Here is a 23,176-nt window from a genome sequence, read left to right on the forward strand (position 1 = left end):
GAAAATCATCTTACGGATGTGCAGAACACACCCGGAGTCCCTCAAGGGGGACCCTGGTGCTCACCAACTTCCAAAGGGAAATCATCCTACAGGATATGCAGAGCATGCCCGGAGTCCTTCAAGGGGGACCCTGGTACTCGCAAATCTCTAAAGGAAGACGCGCAATCAAAACATAGGCTGGTTACTCAAGTAGTTCACAAGTCAAATATGCGAATTGAAGTTGGAAAATGTAACCAAAATTTCCATAACAAACAGACCAACCGGCCAAAGTTCAACAAAAAGAAAATGGTCAAATAAGACCAGTTATTCTAAACAAGAAAGCAGACTACAAAGGCTGAAAAGAAACAAAAAAGAGTCTTCGTCTACTTGGAGACGCTAGCAGAAGACTTTTTAAGCGGCAGCCTCCTCGGCATCCACCTGACTAGCTACGTCATCAGCAACTCCATCTGCCTGTACCATAACCTCTGTATCATCCTCTCCGGCTGCCTGTTCCTCAACTCCCCCTTCCATAGGGGGTGAGTTGGGAAGGAGCGTCTCGATGTCTACATCGTCAATCGCATACAAGGAATCAATCCCATCTGCGCAGTGCAGGTAGCCCAACTTGTACGCATCTATGGTGGCTTCAGACTTGGATTCTTTAGCAGACTTATGATAGGCATGAAATCTAGCGAGGAGCTTGTCATAACTAAGGGAGATGTCGGCATTCTTACGCTCAAGACGAAAGAAGGCCTCTTTTCGACTAGCCAAATCAACAGCAGAAGAGTTGAGCTCGGAATCCTTCTCGGTAAGAGAGCTTTTCAGCCCAGATATCATCACCCTCAAATCAGACAACTTCTTCTCATAGCGGGCCTGCTCGACGGAAAGCTGGCAGGCCAATTCAGCATTCTTCTTCTCCAACTCGCTGAGTTGGGCAGAAGAGGGGGCAACAGCAGATGAGTTCCGAATAGTCTCAGCAGCAAAAATCAGTCCTTTTTGAATCAAATGGAATGACGCTTCCCTTTGTTTTTCCAAGGAAAGGCACGAGAAAGTACCAAGATCGCCAGCTTGACGGATGTGATCAACCAACTCAGCACAGGACGATGGATTTGACAAGAAGTTCGTCTTAAGCAGATCAGATATGCATGCATCCCCTACAGAGCTAGGCTTGTTCACCTTAGGACCAACTGCCGACGTGGAGGAAGAGCCCTTAGCCCGGGCAGATGACTCTCTCATCTTCTTAGCCTCCGCCAACTTCATCTCCAAAGGAGTCAATGATTCTGGATCACGGGCAGACTTCCTGTTTCGACCTTCATCTTTGGACCGGTGCAAACGACTCGAACTTCTAGGAGGAATGTTTGCATCTCTTTGACGCTCGGCAGAACTCGGTCGGGCACGAGCCGCTTCACGAAACATATCATGGGTTTCGGGCGTGTCAGCAGGAGACTCGGGCAGAACACCCCGAATACCGCGCATACCACCAACCTTCGTGCTGTCTGCACCCACGAGATGCTTGACCCTGGCAGATGATGAAGGAGTAGACCCCACTTGTGTTTTCTCAGCAGAAGAAGGCCTTGGTTTCTTCCTCGATGGAGACCCATCCTTTGCATGCGGAGAAGTAGCTTCACCTCTCGGAGATTTGGCGGCAGCTTTTCTCTTTGAGAGAGATTCAGCAGAACATTCTTCCTGTCCGCCAAGCAGATCATCAGGGTCAGGACCGTTCTGCTTCCACCTTTCGACATCCTCGACAGGGGGCAAACCACCGTCTTCCTCCCGGTACCCACTCAACAGCCAGTGCCACTCGCGAAACCTTGGAGGGATGTTCAAAGCACGACGGACCTTAGCCATGTCCGGCCCAAGCTCCAATTGCTTGCTGATGTCACTCACTGCAAGCAGAAGACAGAAGTTAGTCAGCCACACTTCAAGAAATTCAAATAAAAGGAGCGCATCAAAAATTGCAAAGAGACATACCATCGCAATAGGTGATAGGAACAAGTGGGCCGTCACCAACGTCGCCTTCCCACCGTCCGTTGACCTCCAACACATCGTCATGCCAAGCGTGATCCCCTTGACTAAGACTGTTGAACAACTTGGCCTTATAGACGCGAACTTGGGCATACCGCTCAAAGTGCCTCACTTCGAAAAAATAAAAGAACTCTCGCACCGTCAGCTCCAACATGAAGAAACGACTCAGATTCTCGAAGCACATGATCGCCCGGTAAACGTTTGGAGTACATTGGCTCGGGGCACACCCCATGGCGCAGAACACCTCCTTGAAAAGCTTTGACAGCGGGAATTTGAAGCCCAAGGAGAAGTAAAAGGGACGGAAGGTGATGATCCTAGCATCAAGATCATTCGCATCCACCAAAGGCTCGTTGTCCTTCCGAGACTTCAATAGCTTAACTCGCACGTCATCTGGAATGGCAGAGGCATAAGCAGCTCGCCACTTTTGGAATTGAGCATCAGTCGTGACGCGATGCAAGTTGGCCACAAACTTCTTGCTATGCACTATGGAGCCTCCCCATAAATACAAAGGGACTTGAGAACTGGGAGCCTTGCTACCATCTCCGGAGGACATGGTTGATCAACAAGTAGCTACAAAAAGAAAAAATTCTACATGTTAGAATGCAAAAAGAAAAAAAAAAAAAAAAACAAACAAACAAACAAAACAAAGCTGCTTGGATCAGCCCAGGGAGTCAGCCCAGCAGCGCTCGGCCCATCGCGCAATCGACCAGGCCCGTAGACTCCATCCAGCTCGCGGCCCACCTCGCTCCAGCCCAGCGCTCCTTCTCAGCCTGGCCTGCACGCGCGCACAGCTCGAGCCCACCGACTTCATCCAGCGACGGCCCAGCTCGCATCTCAGCCCAGCACGCAGCAGGAGGCCCAGCTCGAGTCCATGTAGTGCCAGCCCAGCTCCACCACTTCTTGCGCAAGCCCACGATCCGCACCAGGTCAGAAACCTTCAGGCCTCCATGCTCGAGCCCAAGATGTGCAAACCCCAACCTGCTGAACTGCCAACACCTCCAGCTATGCTCCAAGGCATAGACGTGCATCCCATTCAGCTCCCCACATCGACTAGAAGCATGATCCAAGCTGCCAAAAATTGGAACAAAGAAAAAAAAACATATATATATATATATATATATATATATATAACTCAAGTCTAAATTACCTTGGGTATGCGATGAAGACAAGAGCTCAAGAAGAAGGGAAAAATTCTCCAAAGCTTACTCTCTCTCACTAATGAAATCAGAATGGATTTTGGATGTGAAGAATAAATTGGAGGAGCCCTACATTTATAAGAATAAAAATTCCTTGACCTACAAGGAATCGCAAATTCTTTCCAACCTGGGAGTTCATAAAATTGGCAAGTCAAACACCTCCTCTACGCAGGAGCCCAAGTCCACGAAGGAAGCCCAGTTACAGCTGGACAGCCCAACGGATAATTTACATCTCCTACATGCCACCACGCGCCATGCAGAAGCTGGGGGGCATTTGTGGGAACCTAATTAAATCAAACCCTAGGTCAAATAATTCCTACCATTTGGGGATTATTTGACCAAATTGGGAATCAATCAACCTAATTAGGAGTTACTCAATTTAATTGGGAATTATCCAATTAAATTGACCGTTACCTAATTAGGTTGAGATTTGATTTGGTTAATTACCACGATCCCCAATTAAATGAGGAATTGCCTAAATTGAATCAGGATTGATTTGATACCTACCACAATTAGGGATTTGATTTACCCTAATTAATCAAATCCCTAATTAATCAAATCAATTCCAAAAAAGGGAGGAATAATTCCCTTCCATCTACGGAATTATTCCTCTGAAACCCTAGCCTCCGAGACCTCTATAAAAGCATAGCCATACACAAGGGTTGAGGTACGTCTAAATTCCTACTAAAACTCTACAGAAGTTATTTCTCAAAAACCCTAGCCACCCCCTCTCTTTCTCTCTCTCACACAAGGCTCCGGCCACCACACACGGCTCCGGCCACCCGGTTTTCCTTGAATTACCCTACCTAACTTAGGCATCGGAGGGCCTTTGGCCAACACCCCCCAGGTGTGGTCCTTTTACTCCGATCTGTTTTGCAGGGAGAAAGAGAGGCGGAGAAGATGAAGGAATCTTGGGCGAATATTCTCGTGGGAAAATTTGCTCCCTCAGTTTGTATATGGTTAGATTGGTAATGTTGTTTGCACTCATCCGAAAAGATCTAAATGAGCGTCTAAATTCAACTTAATCTGTGAATACAAGTCTCTTTATTTGTAATGTGAACTATGCATATAGACAAAAATTAATACCCTTAGATGGTCTAGATTTGCAATCTAAACTATGGAAGAGAATATTTCCCTCGTAAGGTACAATGGCAAGTTGATTATCCTGTATTGGAGGCTGTGTATGTACAGCCTTAAGAATAAGGCCCTCTGTTTTTAGTAAGTCTCGGGAGAAGAACGTGCATGTAATGGGGATTGCACTATTTTGCTATCTCCAATCAATTATGTGTCGCTTGTTTACGAATGAGGAAGAATTGAGAAGAAGAAGAAGAATCGAGAAATCAAAGAGAAAATGAGAATATTATCTGAGAGTTCTTTTCTGATTAATGAATATTACAGTGCCCAGAGCCTTTTATACTTTGGGATTTGCTTAGTAATTAAGCTAGCTCTTCCTAACTAACTGAAAGATACATGTGACTATTACAACAGCTAATACAAACTAACACCCATAATTAACGAAACAGTCTTGACACCTCAACACTCTTGCTATTAGTCAAACACCATCATGTAAAATAATTATCACGCATGACAATTAGTTGAATAATATAGTAAAACAATGCTATCCTTGCAATATACATGTCACATCCCGGGATCAACTCCGCCGTAGCACGATATTGTCCGCTTTGGGCCCCCCTCTCTGCCCACACGATTTTGTTTCTGGGAACTCACGAGCAACTTCCCAGTGGGTCACCCATCCTGGGATTGCTCTAGCCCCCAACTCGCTTAACTTCGGAGTTCCTACGACTCCGAAGCCAGTGAGCTCCCAAAAGGCCTCGTGCTAGATAGATGCGGGTGTGCACATATAAGGCACATCACCCCCTCTCCGTTTGTTGATGTGGGATCTTACAATCCACCCCCCTTAAGGGCCCGACGTCCTCGTCGGCACACTTGCACCACACGGCAGAGTGGCTCTGATACCAAATTGTCACATCCTGGGATCAACTCCACCGTAGCACGATATTGTCCGCTTTGGGCCCCCCTCTCTGCCATCACGGTTTTGTTTCTGGGAACTCACGAGCAACTTCCCAGTGGGTCACCCATCCTGGGATTGCTCTAGCCCCCAACTCGCTTAACTTGGGAGTTCCTACGACTCCGAAGCCAGTGAGCTCCCAAAAGGCCTCGTGCTAGATGGATGCGGGTGTGCACATATAAGGCACATCACCCCCTCTCCGTTGGTTGATGTGGGATCTTACAATACAAGTTTTTATAAGCCTCAAAGAGCGAAGGCCTTATGTTTTGCCTTGGTTTTTTCTCTCCAATAGATTCAAAGTTTGCTAGGGATAGCCTTTTGTTTTTCGCAAGAAGGTTGAAAGCAGATTCCATTGGAATCAGAACCAGCCACCGCTATTATGCAATGTGGGGTCACATCAGGTGGTACGTAATTATAGTATAAAGGTGCACCTGCTCCACTGTATCTGAGCCACAGCAAAAAAATGGCAAGCCTTCCAAAACTGCATTCAAAGTTTCGTAGTTAATTCTCCGAATAAATTCTTTTTTTCAGTTTCGGAGTTACGTACTTAAGTCTCCGAATTAATTCTGTTTTTCAGTTTTAATGTAATAACTCCCCTAGCAGTTCAAGGGTTGAGAGTTGTGTATTTAGACAGGTTTGTCTAATTTCTGAACTCAGTTTTAATAAAATTATCCAAGAGAATTCCTCTTAATTTCTGGTGGAATCCAGATTTCTTGTTACTCAAGGTTTCGCTTGAAACCTTTGTTGCTTGTGCTGCGTCAAGTGGTATCAGAGCGGGTCTCTCCCGTCTCGGTATTCTTGTCTTGTCTTATCATGGGTGATCGAGAAGCTGATGTCCCAGCCCCAATTACTCGAGCGGATCTGGACGCTCAAAACCAACGGATCGACAACCTAACCAACCAATTTGGGGAGATGCGAGAATTGTTGTTGCAAGCTCTTGGTGGCAACAATAGAAGAAGTGGCAGAGATGACGAAAGAAGAGAAGGCAGGGAAGACAATCGAAGAGAAGGTAGAGATGGCGAGAGAAGAGATAATAGGAGGCAACATATTCCGGATAGCGAGTCAGAGTCAGAAGAAGAACTTGAGGAACCACCACCACCGGCTAATAATCGTCGTAATCGTAATTACGAAAATTTTGGCGATTATCGGATTAAAGCCGAAATCCCTAACTTTTGGGGAAATCTGAAGATTGAAGACTTCTTGGATTGGCTTGTAGAAGTGGAGAGGTTTTTCGATATTATGGAGTTCCTGAGCATAAAATGGTGAAGATGGTAGCTTTCCGTCTAAAAGCTACAGCGGTTGTATGGTGGGATCAATTGCAAAATTCAAGGCAGAGGCAAGGAAAGCAGCGGGTTCGTACATGGCGGAAGATGAAGTCGCTTATGATGGAACGATTCTTGCCCACAGATTATGAGCAGATTCTATACCGTATGTATCTAGGTTGTGCGCAAGGCAACCGTTCGATTTCTGAATATACCGAAGAATTCATGCGTTTGGCAGAGCGAAACCATTTGACCGAGACTGACAATCAAAAGGTCGCGAGGTATAACAATGGGCTGAAGATTTCCATCCAAGAAAAAATTGGTATGCAGAATATATGGACTTTGCAAGAGGCGATTAACATGGCGATGAAAGCTGAACTGTTGGAGAAGGAGAAGCGCCAACCCAACTTCCGCAAGAACACGACGGAAGCCTCTGAATATGCTACTGGTGCTTCTAGTGGCTCCGGAGATAAGGGGAAAGTGTAGCAGCAACCTGGAGGAACGATGAAACCAGCGACAACTGTCCAAAATAAAAACTTTAACGAAAGCAGCAGCCGGACTTTCAATAGAGGGTAGTCCCGAAACCAATCCCAGAATCCGTATGCTAAGCCCATGACGGACATATGTTACCGTTGCCAAAAACTAGGGCATCGTTCTAATGTTTGTCCAGAGCGAAAGCAGGCTAACTTTATCGAGGAGGTCGATGAAGATGAGGAAAAAGATGAAGTCGGGGAAGATGATTATGCAGGGGCTGAATTTGCAATTGAGGAAGGAATGGAGAGGATTACCTTGGTTTTGCAGAGAGTTCTTTTGGCACCAAAGGAGGAAGGGCAGCGTCATAGTATTTTTCGTTCCCTCTGCTCAATCAAAAACAAGGTGTGTGATGTGATCGTCGACAATGGAAGTTGCGAGAATTTCGTGTCAAAGAAATTGGTGGAGCATTTGCAGCTATCAACGGAGCCACATGTCAGCCCTTACTCACTAGGTTGGGTTAAAAAAGGCCCTTCGGTTCGTGTTGCTGAGACTTGCCGTGTGCCACTGTCCATTGGTAAGCATTACAGCGATGATGTATTATGTGATGTTATTGACATGGATGCATGCCATATTTTATTAGGGCGACCTTGGCAATTTGATGTGGATGCGACTTACAAGGGACGAGATAATGTAATTCTGTTTTCTTGGAACAACCGAAAAATTGCAATGGCAACTACAAAGCCCTCAAAACAATCTGTTGAGCCCAAGACGAGGAGTTCTAGTTTCCTAACCCTAATTAGCAGCGAGCAGGAGTTGAACGAGGCTGTCAAAGAGGCGGAGTATTTTTGTCCCTTGGTGTTGAAGGGGTTGTTGAAGCTTGGCAGAGGAGAAAGTGACATTCCACAAGACGTGCAGCAGATTTTGTCACAGTTTCAGGAACTACTTTCTGAAAAATTGCCAAACGAGCTGCCACCTATGCGGGACATACAACACCGAATTGACTTGGTGCCTGGAGCTAGCCTTCCGAATCTGCCTCATTATCGGAATGAGCCCCAAGGAGAATGACATCCTAAGAGAGCAGATTGAAGAATTACTGCAGAAGGGATTTATCAGGGAGAGTTTGAGTCCCTGCGCAGTTCCCGTTTTGCTGGTTCCGAAGAAAGACAAGACTTGGCGAATGTGTGTTGATAGCCGAGCAATCAACAAGATAACAGTCAAGTACAGGTTTCCCATTCCACGGTTGGAGGATATGCTGGATGTTCTTAGCGGCTCAAGGGTGTTTTCCAAGATAGATTTGCGAAGCGGTTACCACCAGATTCGCATCAGACCTGGCGACGAATGGAAAACAGCGTTCAAGAGCAAGGACGGATTATTTGAATGGTTGGTGATGCCATTCGGATTGTCAAATGCGCCTAGCACTTTCATGAGACTCATGAATCAGGTTCTTCGACCATTTATTGGCTCTTTTGTCGTGGTTTATTTCGATGACATTTTAATTTACAGCACCACAAAAGAAGAACATCTTGTGCATTTGAGACAAGTTTTAGATGTTTTGAGAGAAAATAAACTGTATGTGAACCTAAAAAAATGTACTTTCTGCACAAATAAGCTACTGTTCTTGGGTTTTGTTGTTGGTGAGAATGGTATCCAGGTAGATGACGAGAAGATCAAGGCAATCCTTGACTGGCCAGCTCCAAAAACAGTTTCTGAAGTTCGAAGTTTCCATGGTTTGGCCACCTTTTACAGAAGATTTGTGAGGCATTTCAGCTCCATCGCTGCACCTATCACAGAGTGTTTGAAGAAGGGCCGGTTCAGCTGGGGAGAGGAGCAAGAGAGAAGCTTTGCAGATATAAAAGAAAAGCTTTGCACCGCGCCGGTTCTAGCCCTTCCAAACTTTGAGAAAGTTTTCGAAGTTGAATGTGATGCCAGCGGTGTGGGAGTCGGAGCTGTGCTTTCACAAGACAAGCGGCCAGTTGCGTTCTTCTCTGAAAAGTTGAGCGATGCACGTCAAAAGTGGAGTACTTATGACCAAGAGTTCTATGCGGTTGTTCGAGCTTTGAAGCAATGGGAGCACTATCTTATCCAGAAGGAATTTGTTCTGTTTACAGATCATCAAGCGTTGAAGTATATTAACAGCCAGAAAAATATTGATAAAATGCATGCTAGATGGGTGACTTTTTTGCAGAAATTTTCGTTCGTTATCAAGCATACTTCCGGCAAGACAAATCGTGTGGCGGATGCGCTGAGTAGAAGAGCTTCATTGTTAATCACACTAACTCAAGAAGTTGTGGGGTTTGAATGTCTGAAGGAATTATATGAAGGTGATGATGATTTCCGGGAAATTTGGACTAAGTGCACCAATCAAGAGCCGATGGCAGATTACTTTCTTAATGAAGGTTATTTGTTCAAAGGCAACCAGTTGTGTATTCCAGTTTCCTCTTTGAGGGAGAAGCTCATTCGGGACTTGCATGGTGGAGGGTTGAGTGGCCACCTAGGCCGTGATAAAACAATTGCAGGGATGGAGGAGAGATTTTACTGGCCACAGCTCAAACGAGATGTTGGAACTATTGTGCGCAAGTGCTACACTTGTCAAACTTCGAAGGGGCAGGTACAAAACACTGGATTATATATGCCATTACCAGTTCCTAACGATATTTGGCAGGATCTTGCTATGGATTTTGTCCTCGGTTTGCCCCGAACACAAAGGGGAGTGGACTCTGTATTTGTGGTGGTTGATCGGTTCTCAAAAATGGCGCATTTCATAGCCTGCAAAAAGACTGCTGATGCATCAAATATAGCCAAACTGTTTTTCAGGGAGGTTGTTCGCTTGCATGGGGTTCCTACATCCATTACATCAGATCGTGACACCAAGTTCTTGAGCCATTTTTGGATCACTTTGTGGAGGCTGTTTGGGACTACTTTGAATCGTAGCAGCACTGCCCATCCCCAGACTGATGGCCAGACTGAGGTTACAAACCGGACATTGGGCAATATGGTACGAAGCGTCTGTGGAGAGAAGCCAAAACAATGGGATTATGCACTACCGCAGGTGGAGTTTGCATATAACAGTGCAGTCCATAGTGCAACTGGGAAGTCTCCATTTTCCATTGTTTATACTGCTATACCTAACCATGTTGTTGATTTGGTGAAACTGCCTAGAGGCCAGCAAACCAGTGTGGCAGCGAAAAATTTGGCTGAGGAAGTAGTAGCCGTTCGAGATGAAGTCAAGCAGAAACTTGAGCAAACTAATGCTAAGTACAAAGCTGCTGCAGATAGGCATAGGCGAGTTAAAGTGTTTCAAGAAGGCGATTCTGTGATGATATTTCTGAGGAAGGAGAGGTTTCCAGTTGGCACATATAGCAAGCTTAAACCAAAAAAAATGGTCCTTACAAAGTGCTCAAACGGATCAATGATAATGCCTATGTTATTGAGTTACCGGATTCCATGGGAATTTCCAATATTTTTAATGTTGCAGATTTATATGAGTTCCGTGAAGATGAGGTCCTTTATCCAGATCATAACTCGGGGTCGAGTTCTTCGGAGGTGGAGGGGACTGATGTAGAACAGATGGCAGATTTTATCGCGGTTGAGCTAGAAAAAGGACGTAGTGGAAATTTGCAGATTTGTTGTCCGAGCTCTGATTAGGACGCAAAATACCATTTCGGAAAGGGAACGACGCCACGAGTCAAACTCACTGCTTTGTTGTGACGTACGATGGATTTTACTGTGATGTACGATGGATTTTGGCATTCTGAGGTCGTTTGGCCTTCCAAAACTGCATTCAAAGTTTGGTAGTTAATTTTCCCAATAAATTCTGTTTTGGACAGTTTCAGAGTTATGTAGTTAAGTCTCCGAATTAATTCTGTTTTTTTCAGTTTTATGTAATAACTCCCCTAGCAGTTGAAGGGTTGAGAGTTGTTGAGAGTTGTGTATTTAGACAGGTTTGTCTAACGTTTCTAATTAACTCAGTTTTTAATAACATTATTCCAAGAGAATTTCTCTTAATTTCTGGTGGAATTCAGTTTTCTTGTTACTCAAGGTTTCGCTTGAGACCTTTGTTACTTGTGCTGCGTCACTTTTGGATTCAAAGTTGGCTGTTTGTTTGCGTGACTGGAAGAATTGAGACCATGGTGACTTGAAAAATTATCTGTTTGGAATGTGGGAGAAGATGTGGAGCCAGAAAAGATATCATGTTTGATATTTGGTGTCATCAGCTTGATGGAGGAGGCACCAACTTGTTGTGTCTGGACATTGACATTGAATTCAATGTCCCCAATAGCTGCAAGTATGTTTGATTTATACGCAGCGTGAATGGGATGCACAAAAATCGGAAAAGAAGAATGCAACTGGGAGAAATGGATTATTTTGATTGGCAACAACTTTGCCTTTTGGAATTATGCGACAGAGAGACTTTGGCATGGCTTTTTGGCAACATTTTTGTCCTGAGAAAGATAAAAATAAAAATAAAAATAAAATTGTAGGGCAAATGTCAGAAGTGGGATTTGAACCCACGCCCTCGTTAGAGGACCAGAACTTGAGTCTGGCGCCTTAGACCACTCGGCCATCCTGACTTATGTTAACGTCTACCCACAATTAACTTTATAAATCATAACACTAGAGCTCTGAAACCAAAATTAAAAAACAATTTTTTAAATTCATTATTTTTTAACTTCTAATATACACCCTCATTTCTAAACTGGACAAGCCTAAAGGCAAGACTTGTCTGGGCAAACTGACGTCAGTGGCCAATTTAAATACCAAAAAATTCAAAAAATTCAGAATTTTTTTTCTTCTATAAATACGTAGCTATATTCTTCACTTCCCACACTAAAATCCATACAAATTCCTATCTTGATATCTCATGTAAATGGTGGTTGCCATGAAAATGGGTGGGAATGCATCAAAAAATTGTTAAGACAGTCACTATTCACATGAATAGTATTTTCCCTTACTTGCCTTTGCCCCTTGCCATGACACAATGGGGTGGTAAGTGCTCTTATATCTCATCTGCTTCTCCCCGTCTCTTTTACTAAAAATTATATAAATGTCATTAAATGGCCCTTATGTTTCCTCTCTAGTTATTTTACAAGAAAGTATATATTTAATTATTTTTCGGCAATTTATTTTATAATAAGGTGTATAAAACAATATATGTTTCTCAACCGTTAAATCAAATACATATTGAGATGCACTGAAAAAACTTGAACTTTTCTTTACAGGAACTAACTTACACAATAATAAACTAAATTGACAATTGCATACATGGGCTTAGCCAAGTTGGTTAGAGTGGATGAACTCCCCACTTTACACCCGAATTCAAATCCTCCTCCCCGTAGTTTAAATTAGTTTAACGTAGAATATCACTTGTATTAAAAAAAACAAAACTAAATTGACAGTTAATTCAGAAAACTAGCAGTCCAGATGAGGCAAGTCCAATACTAATTTTGCTTAATTTGATGTTTGCAAATCCATAAGAGGGTTTTAGTGTAGTTGGTATTTAGTCATTGAGGATAATTCCATTTGCCAAGTCAAATACAACATTTACATAACAAAGGGCACACCGCGTACTTATCATACTCAGCAGCCTTAGCTTTATAAATTAATAGTCTATTCTACAGGCCAGTGAGAAGGGAATTGAAAAATGAGGAGAAAATAAGACAACAATGTGGTCATCAGACAAAACTACAAGAGCTTTGCTATGCCTCTGACTTGAAGAACTTCTTGGCCAAAAGAATCATTTCTATCCATTTTTCTTTTCCCCTGTGTTATCCATCTTACATATGAACAAAGTATCACGCTGATCCTCTTGATGATAAGGGATTCGACCTTGATGATCAACCTCTGCGACTTCACATTAATTTAGTGGACTTGAACTGCAATCTGCTGAAATTTGTTTAATCACTGTCACTGACCGAGAGCAAGCTGCTAGTCTTGTGGCAGACCTCTCACCTCCTGAAGGATTGCAAACCATTAATTTGGATGCTTCTTTATGATCTGATTGGTCGATGAATGAATCCCAAAGAACAAATCTTGTGCTTATTTCATTAAATCCAAAAATACAAAGCCATTCCAAAGGCTATGCAAGAGCATTGATGGTAATAGGTTCCTTGACCGTGCAAATATAACACCCATCACCACCCCAAGAAAAATAAGCGGTAGCATCCTCTGTACATTAAAATGCGCTAAAGCAAATACAACCGAGCTCACCAGTATTGCAGACCATACAGGCATGTACTTGGTCAAGGAAGGAAGTAGGAAACCCCTAAACACTATCTCTTCCCATACAGGAGCACACACCGAAACTACTACCGCATACAGTGCCATTGCCACTGGATCACGTGCCAAAATTGATTGCTCAACACTTGATATTGTGACAGGGGTGGAAGGCAAAAGAGGTAATAGGTTGAGGTTGAACTGTGAGAGCCGATTGACCAGGGGAAACATAAGGCATCCAAGAGCAACATCCAACTGCCAGGATCCTTTCAAGCTAAATTTGAACCAATCTGGGGGAAGCGGACGGAAACGAGATAAGCAGCGATAAAGGATCACAATTCCAGCAAGACCCTCAGTTACATCAGTCACCAGGCTAAATAAGGCTTGTCCTCTAAATGTTAATGATTCCCTGCTGAAACCTGCCAGGTGAGCTGCAAATGGAACCATCCAAGAACCTATGAACCAGAAAGCTACAACCCATAGGAGCATGACCTGCATCATGTATATCACATCAACTTTGCCAATAACAAGGGGCAAAAGTCTCTTTCTTTGTAAGTCCTGGTTATTAAGACACCTTATCTTCATAATTTTCCTTTTTCTTGTAAACTCATCCTTTAAAAGTAGATGATGGATGTGACAGCTTGGAATCCACAACTGTCGCCTAGTCATATTTAAGTTTCATCACACAGTATTGAAACACTTACCTGCATTATGGTCTCTGCTGTCCATGGCACACTCCACCGACTCCCAATCGCCCTAAACACTGCATCTGCAGCCTGAAATTTAACCCCCCAGGAAAGAAAAAATGAGAACCTCGATGCAGCCTGTGGTATGTTTTTTTAGATCAAAGTAATAAAAGTGGTTACAGGATTTTCCTGCCGTATTAATAAGATTCCATTATCGTGTGTGTATATCATTAAATTCACTTAAACAGCAGCGCAAAAACGAAAATGGAACCAACATCCTAGTTTCTGATGGAGGTAAAACTAGACCATTTTCTCTCCCTTCAACATCCTGACAATTGAAGCATAAATATAAAGCAAATGCAAGATCATGATTTGTCCTAATCATACACCCTAGTATCCCATTCAATCAACCAAACATCAGATGTATACTACTGATTATTAAAAGCATAGCATACCACCATAGGCAGATGGCGCGATTCACTCACCAAAATTCACATACCGGAAAAACAACATAACTTCTTGTGGTATTGAAAACAGCTAGTCAAGGTGGTTACCGCCTAAATTTCCATCAAATAATCATATGTTCATACTGGATGAACTTTATCATTCACCTTACTATAAGTCAACTGCAACTATGAAAGTTAAAGAACTTCATCTAGGCGATGCGGTGAATATTGCCATAGTCTTGAACACCATAAATCTTCAGCCTACTCTTAAGAAAATCCTTGAATAAAAAATGCTACTTATCATTCAGATGTCAGATCAAGTGATGTTTCATGGTCTTAAACTATTTCAATGGTAAGGTTTATAATCAATTTAACACTTCTACTTTCAACTACCACACATATAATGTACATGTGATACAAGGCAGTTAATCAACATGTCAGAAACTCAAACTTCAATCCAACCCCCTAATAATCTCAATAGTAACTTTGATAAAAATCTCTATGTTCTACAAACTATTTACTATCCACTTCTTGTACATACTACAACAAGAACAACCAGACATTCAAACTCATTGAATAAAGTAATAAAACAAGGAAATATGACCTCTCGAAGAGTGAATCCCCAATCCTTTTTAACCACCTTAGAATCATCGAATTCGGACTTAACTACTTCCTCAGGCACCAAGTGTCCAATATAATCAGCTTTCGGGGTTTCTGATGAAGAATTCTCTTGTCTAAAGCATGAAATTCTTGTCCATCTCTGCAAATAAAAAAGTAACCCAAAACACAGAAGTGAACAACTACTGAGTACAAATTAAGGGCATAACACAAAAGAATACACCTCTGGTTTAGCTGCCGATAAAGCACTGGAAAATTGGAACAAAAACAAAAACCAAGTCTTACCCTTTTGTACAACTCAATTGAATAGTCAATAAAAAGGTCCAAAATTTTCAATCTTTCATACATTTCTCGGCAACCAAGCTATGAACAGACTGTAAATTATCGACATAAATGAAGATAAACAAACAAGAGGGAACATTAATTACCGTGCTGGAAGGCCTGGAATGAGATTCGAAGATCCTAAAACTCCGGGAAATTGGATATAGAGCTCCGGGTCGGGTCGAAACCCTAGTTTTGGGGGCAGGTGATTGAAGGAAAGGGCGGCGAATAAGAGAGTGAGAGCAAGTGGAGCTCAACATGTTGTGAGCGAATTCTCCAACTTCCCAAATTCCGTTTGCATCAGACTTCAGAGGGGTTTTTGGGTTTGAAAATTCTCTTTTGTTTGGCAGTTGGTTTCCCCCAATTCCCAGATTCTCAGGGAGGGAGGGAGAGAATGGGAATTGGTTTCCCAGAACCAATGGGAGAAAGAAAGTAAGGGATTGGTTATTGTACAGGTGTTATAGGGCTCATCTCATCTGCCTGCCTGGGTTTGGTTTGGGCCTGTGGCTGCTGGCTGAGTAATTTATGGGTTTGAGGGGGTGTTTGGATACATGGATAAGAGTTTTTCCAATTCCCAGAGTTTCTGGGCAATTGGGATAATGGGATTTTTATCATATTTATTTTTATTGGTTGTTGGACATAAGTTCATAACTCAAAACCATGGTTGAAAATTACACCTTGCCTACCCATTCATGAAATGATAAATGATACTTGGATTGGATTGGATTGCCTTTTTTCCAGGGAATTTTTCTTTCTCTGACCGGACTAACTGGCTGGAGTGCTGGACTACTCAAAGATAAACCAAGGAATTAAAATATAGGATTAGGAATAAGAACCCAATTTCCTCTTCTCAACTTTATGGACTTTGTGGTTGCCTTTGCTTGCCCTAAAACAAGGGGCGTTTGATTTGAATATATGATATGGGAAGGGATTATAGTGACTTATTACATCACATTCTCAAGAAGGGTTTGACTCTCGCCCTTTTTTTTTTCCTGTAGGTATTAGGGATTCTAGAGTTGGAACGTAAATTTATGTATTATGCATAAGTTTATGATGAATGGTGAGTGGAAACCCTTTCAGTTCATTACTTCATTATATCTGATATCAAACTTAGCTTAAAATTGATGAAGATTTTGAGTCTTATACTGCCATCAACAACACATTCCCTTAGAAAAGAATTCCAACAACACTCATATCATATAGAACAGAACAGTAAGGGGGAAATTGATAATAAAAAGATATTTATAAACGTCAATGAATTTCCTTTTGTAATGAATTATGAATGTCACAGACCGATCCTCCAAGCTGAACAAAGTTATTTGGACAAGGTTCTGTTATTTGTACACAAAGTGCATCAACTCTCAATCTCCCATCAAATGAAAAAAGAAAGAACAAAAAATGCTACTTCCAATTTTCCATACACGTAAACAAACCTGAATTTGGGTTTACGAAACAAAACTTAACATTTTCGGGAAACACAAGAATTATGTGGCTTGAAATTTTGCGGAACCAATTAAAATCCTGCTTCTAATGACAGATTGAGCATCTCTGGCTAATTCAATTCTTGGGAACCACTTAGGCCTCAGCAGTAGAACAACCAACAACTTGGCATTAACATGAACCTCCTCCATCAATGCTTTGTGCCAAGTTAGCAACGTATCTTCCAAATACCAACAATCTGAATCTATTCACACAAGATAAAGTGCATGAAACTCTGGACAAAGCAGGCACTGTGCAAGTTTTGCTGCCAAAATATGCATCTTCACAAGAAGTACCACCAGAGGTTTGCATTAAACAATGTAGTTCATTCCCACCTTGATTAAACAGATATGAGGAATGTTCAAAGCAACAGCAGGAGATCGGCAGTTCTTACGTAAGAAAGAGTAGGCAACATCAATAGCGCACTTCTTTATGAAAGACGAATTCCATTTTGCCTTTAAATACGCAGCGCCTATTACATATGCTACCCCAGCATGCTTTGCTTCCACAAGTTCCTGCAGCTGTTCCTTCACACGTGTATCCTTGCATTTTGCATCCATCAACCCAAACCGAGCCCGCCTCCAATAGTTTAGTTTCGGTGCTTCTTGCTCATAGGTGGCCTGCAAGTTCTGCAGTGTGTTAGACTTGCTGCTGCTCACAATAGTTGAAGAACTTGAACTGCTGCTTTCTCCAGGGCCAGAAGTTTGTGACATAAACAATGCTGTGCCAAACTTCCCAGATGTCTTCACAACTGCCATACGGCGATCCACAGCACCTTCAGGATTTCCACAACCTTCCGCTTCCATTTGGATGAACTCTGCTATGCTCATCACCACATCAATTTCAAAGTCATCTCCATTTTTAAAGACATCTTTGTATCCATTCCGAACCATACAGCGGTACATCCCATAAGATTTGGGACCAATGCGACCAACAAGATACCTATCTTTTTGGGGTACATAGGGAACAGGAACAGTTTTAATGCAAACAAAGACAACCACTTGGTAAAAGGCCGGTAAGTTGGTTAAGAAATGAGTAAATGTTGCTGGGACTCCCGTAGCCAACTCAGTGTAGATGAGGCCAATCCCTGGGACCCTAACAATCCCAAGACTAGGGCCCAGCGTGAGTATATGCCTCATGGAAACCTTGTTATGCAGGTCATACAAATACTTCTTCCTCGTTCCATATTGCCAGACATACATAACTACCAAGAAGACTGCAGAGAGAACAGGGGGAAACCATCCACCTTTAAGGATTCTCATACACGAAGATGAAAGGTAGATGATTTCAACTGAACCAAAAAGTACACTGAATAAAAGGGCAAACATGAAACTCTTATGCCAAACAAGGCTGATTCCCAGCAATGTCAACCACGTTGTTATGATTGTAACAGCCAAACATGCAATCCCTGATATTAAGAAACCAAGATAAGCTTTAGTTTGCAAAATGAAAGAAGAAACATGACAAATTTACGATATTCACTAGATCTACTCTGTAATGTTTTGCCTGGATATAGATATAAATTAAGATACTGGTAACAGCTGAACTGTCATGACTCGTGTCAAGGTTAGGGCCAGTCCAATAGTAGATAAAATATCTCAAAGCACCATGCAAAGTACAGGAATAATGGATGGGATCATTGGCCATCCAAATTTGAAAGGTCCTTAGACGACGTAGGTTCTTACTATTTAAAATAATTTTTCATTAAGTATCTACCTGGTACCATTCTCATACCTACTGAATCTAATAAGTAGCCCTTCTGAAAAGAAAAAAAAAAAGGCACAATATGCAGAATTCATTGAACTAGCATTTGCAACGGTAAGAGCAGCTTATTCTGTCCAGATAAAGTCACCCATCTCCCAAAGTACCACATGTATGGTTCAGATAATTTGGGCAGACAAGAAATTATGATTCAAGATAAAACTCTATCATGATTTACCTCTATTTCCCAGATGTAAATTTATTTCTCAATAACTGTCACATATATATGAGCATGTATGAAAGTCAACGCAATATTTGGTTTCCATAGAGAACACTGACATGTTCTTTGATGGACTTAACAAGTATATGGCATGCACAAACACCAACCAATAAGGAAAATAATATTATCTGATATTGAAAGTATTTTAGATAAAAGATGACATACCATAAGCATTTCCTATATAATTTGTGTCTCGAAAACCAATTGTGACACCCAGACTGAGAATCATAAGAGACCAGTTTATCTCAGGGATGTATATCTGACCAGGGATCCGTCTCTTCGTATGTACAACCTTGACGCGAGGAAAACATCGTATTGCATGCAATTGTTTGACTATTGAGAATGTGGAAGAGATAACAGGTTGACTGGCAACAATGGCAGCCAAAGGTGCAACCACAAGTACTGGCCAAAGTAAGGGAACTACAGAAAAGACGAGCATTCTATAAGCTAAACAGTAGTAATTCTTCACAGATAAATCTTTTAAAATAAATAATGCAAGAATGCTCAACAAGCTTTACGAATCAAAGTGTTAAAGGGAGATGGAGGCTGTAAAGTATGCACATTAATGTAATCATTCCAGAATCCACAATAAAGTCCGGACAGCAATTTTTCTTTGCATATCTAGAAGCTTACCTGGAATAGAAGCATAAAAGCTCATAGACAGTGCAGATAAATTTTTTGAAAGAAATGCAGCTTGTCCCATGTATTGAAGTATTAGACATGGATAAATGACACAAGAAAATGCAACCTGCACATATCAACAAGAGTTAGTTTTTCCCTTGCTACGTAGAACTGTTGATATATGCCACAATCTTCAACATTCTACATAAATGGCAGGGTGGGAACACCAATCCATCAAGGATAGAGTGCAAATTCTCCAGAAAAAGACCTATGTACTCAATCATTTAGAAATTGCCTGGAACATGCATAATGCTTTAATCACCAACCAGAATTGAGAGGTGCAGAATTTACATATACTCCTGCCAGTTAAGGCTGCTCCTCGGAGCAAAACAAAACAGTCGAATTGTGATTTCATATAATGAAACCACAAGTGGGTTTCTGCCTTAATATTACTCTGTGTGGATTAAACCACAGACAGACCACTTCAAATTTTCATGTATTTCAGGTTACCATATTTTAATCAATAAATCCCCTCTCTTTAAATCAAATACTCTGAATGCAACACTTTAAAATCAATTTCTGAACTCAAATTTATTCTAAACCCAACTAATTGAGATAAACCATATGTTTTCCACCACCTCAAAGGTACCATGGCTTGATTGTATTGTATAGAAAATTTACGCACATTTAATGCTTAAACTGCATGTTTTATCCTTCTGGTTGACCTATGACTCCTAGAAAAAGTTTCATAACAATTTACTAGGTAGTTCCATTTCATCTCAGAGACTGAGCATATCAACATTTGAAAAAGAACTACATATGCGGACAATAAGTTTCACTGGTAATGACAATGTACTCTATCCCACAGTAATGTCTAACTTCAAAACCTGTTCTTCACACCATGATGGAGAATCCCAAAGCAATCAGCCCTGGGCCTTAAAAGCTCTTAAAAATAAATAAAACAAATGCAAAAGAACAAAAAGAACAGAAAGATAATATTTTGCATCGTGACTTCCTTGCACAAACCCACAGCCTAGCATGAACTAAAAAACCTAGTCTACAATTAGTGGTCCTGCATACCCTTATTGGTGTTGCTCTGAAATGACCAAGATCCGCAAACATGGATTCAGTTCCTACAATTGATAAAAAAACATTACACAATTATGAGAAGTAGAGCTATGGAAAGAAAAAATGTGCATGTGCTCTACTTACCAGTAATACATAAAAGTATTCCTCCAAGAGAAATCCAACCATCTTTTCCTGTCCTCTTAAAGAATATGTAAACATAATATGGAGAAAGAGCCTGATATACTCTTGGATTCCACTTGATGATATTGTAGATTCCGACAGCAGCAACTAACAGTACCCAAAGGATCATGATGGGAGTGAATATGAAGGCCAACTTGTGGATGCCACGGTGTTGCAAAACAAAAAGAGCAACTAATAGAATACAGGCAATAAGAACCACCACACCTGGTTTGTGTAGAAGTGTTAGTAGCTAAAATGGCATCAGATAAATTTTAAGAGCGAAGAACATTTTTACATGGAAAAACAGGTAGTTCTGCAAATCCCCATCCCCTATCATTTCTCCTTTCTTGCAACTTTCTTGGTACGATGATGACATCTCAGTCTCAGAGACCAGGACTCCTTTCCATTACGCATCTAAGTAATGCATTGTGGACCCAGCAAATGGAAGTGGGTGCTCAGCAAAGTTATAAAGCTAAGACACTACTAAGTATATAAATCTCACACTACTAACTACGGTTCTACTAAATGTTACTTTCTCATCTGATAATTTTTGAACTAGTAGATTCAACCTTATTTACAGATATCAGACACTGCTAAGTATACAAACATAAATTATGTTTGGGCTAGTAGCAGGACCAGAAAAGCCAGACAACTGCTCAAGCTCATTACCATAACCTATATGTTTATTTCGGACAACTATAATGATTAACAGTTGAATTTTATTAGGACAATGTAACATATGTATACATATATTCTACTTTTGGAGAGGAAGACTCACTATTATGCAAATCTTTCGCTTGAAATTTTAGCCCTTCAACAGATGCAAAAACTGCAAATGACCAAACACTTCTTATTAGCACAGGTTGTTAAAGAGATAACAACTGGCATAAAGACCCATGTACAAAAGTACAAAATCAATCAGTGCAAATTCCACTGCAATATTTTAAAGGATCAAGGGGTCAAACAAGGACAATTCACCCGATATTGCAGGAGTGAGGATACCAACACAGATCACCATGGAAGCTCCAAATAAAACCAGAAGAAGTAAACAAGTCTGGGCACTTTTATGTCTCTCAATAAATCCTTTCAATGGTGAAGTGGGTCTGTTCGTATTGGAACGACCTGGGTAACGATATGTAGAGATCTCCTCATCAGCTGCTTGATGATTAGGCAGCAAACAGAATTTTGCATTTCTGCAAAGGAGTGCGTATAATGCGATAAGCCCACCTGAAAATGACCCAAAACTACAAACATGAATCCACAAACAAAGAATAGGGCTGGCAGCATCAGTGACAAGTGTATCAGCTCTTACCTTGACCATTATCGTCAGCACTCAACATGATAAAAGCATACTTGAACAATGAAATAAGAGTAATAGTCCAAAAAATCACCGAAAACACCCCAAAGACTGCATCCTCGGTTTGGTAATGGAGCAACCCTCCAGAAAATGCACATTTATAAACATAAAGGGGGGCAATGCTCAAAGCACCAAAAACCAAACCAAAACTCCTATACACCAGAAGGGCATTTTGTCTACTTTGACCTCTCCAGTCAACCTGTTAAAAGAACACACAGTGCATAAAGTTCCAAGCTTTAAAGCTAAACATAAAGCATGTAACTATTCAAACACAATGCATACAATAAATTACTCTTAGTAGTGTATATGTTAATGCTCTATTTGAAACCTAAAGTTCATAGCCCCTTTCATCATTTGTTTTGGGTTTCAATATAACTAATACTAAAGAAATTAGGAATTTGATTGTGCATGATGAAAATCAAGATTCTTTGCATAAACTGAAGAATAGCTTGGTTTCAAAGGAATTTCTTGGATTTTCTCGTTGATTTTTCTCGAGAAACAAACGGAAAAGTGAGGGTTTTTACCATGGCCAGTCGGAGATGGACCTCTACGATTCGCTCTGTGTCCTCCTGGCTTTTGAAGCTTAAGAAAATGATAAGAGAATTCAATGCACACAAAATTTAAAAGAAAAAGAGATTAAATTTTGGGGACGGTGGCATGTGTTAAGAGGTGGAAATTATCGAATTCGAAAGAGTCGAACGTTGTAAGTTAACAGATCCAAATCTGGCGGGTCCTCTGCCGCCGGGATTTTCTCGGTGTTTCGGTTTTTCTGTTTCAGTGGGCCCTGGAAAGCAAAGAATGTCGGCTTTGCTAAAAGTATGTTTTTGATTGGGGTGCTAAAAGTTTCTTTTAGATTGGGTTGCCAAAAGTTTCTTTGCAGATTCGTCCTTTGGAGTTTACGAAATTACACTCTTGGCTCCCCATAATTTTTTTATTGTCAAATGCCACCCATTGACCTCAATTAATTTATGCAAATGGAAAGATTCCTGTGTTGGATGAGTAAAACAAAACAAAGTTTCATTTTAAACAGTAAACAATAAACAGCAGAGATCTGGAGTGCCTCTATTTCATGAACCATGCGGCCGCAATGATACGGCACAAAAAATAACACACCATGTGACAGTGTTACAGTAGTTAAATACTCTGAATGAGTGTTCGGTGTTATTCACCTTATATTTCTTGTTGAATGTGGATTCTCTTTCTTTGCAACAAAATTCATGGAGATAAAATATTAAATGCTGAAA

General features: G+C 41.3%; 2 protein-coding genes and 1 non-coding gene across 3 annotated transcripts; all 3 read right to left on the reverse strand.

Moving 5' to 3' along the window:
• Positions 1-11,449: 11,449 nt before the first annotated feature.
• On the reverse strand, positions 11,450-11,533 carry TRNAL-CAA. Its single transcript has one exon. It is a non-coding gene; the product is annotated as a tRNA-Leu (tRNA).
• Positions 11,534-12,419: 886 nt separating this feature from the next.
• On the reverse strand, positions 12,420-16,046 carry LOC117628337. The gene is made up of 4 exons (XM_034360757.1): positions 15,354-16,046; positions 14,912-15,067; positions 13,880-13,951; positions 12,420-13,667 (listed from the first exon to the last, which is right to left on the reverse strand). Exons 1-4 carry the CDS (start codon positions 15,504-15,506, stop codon positions 12,999-13,001), a joined length of 1,050 nt encoding a protein of 349 aa, XP_034216648.1. The 5' UTR covers positions 15,507-16,046; the 3' UTR covers positions 12,420-12,998.
• A 428-nt stretch (positions 16,047-16,474) lies between these two features.
• LOC117627525 (potassium transporter 3) lies at positions 16,475-22,723 on the reverse strand. Its single transcript, XM_034359645.1, has 9 exons — positions 22,457-22,723; positions 21,888-22,131; positions 21,554-21,802; positions 21,354-21,404; positions 20,540-20,800; positions 20,408-20,460; positions 19,340-19,454; positions 18,872-19,126; positions 16,475-18,133 (listed from the first exon to the last, which is right to left on the reverse strand). Exons 1-9 carry the CDS (start codon positions 22,457-22,459, stop codon positions 17,037-17,039), a joined length of 2,328 nt encoding a protein of 775 aa, XP_034215536.1. The 5' UTR covers positions 22,460-22,723; the 3' UTR covers positions 16,475-17,036.
• Positions 22,724-23,176: the final 453 nt, after the last annotated feature.

This window comes from Prunus dulcis, chromosome 5 (assembly GCF_902201215.1).
Source record: "Prunus dulcis chromosome 5, ALMONDv2, whole genome shotgun sequence".
NCBI lineage: Eukaryota > Viridiplantae > Streptophyta > Magnoliopsida > Rosales > Rosaceae > Prunus > Prunus dulcis.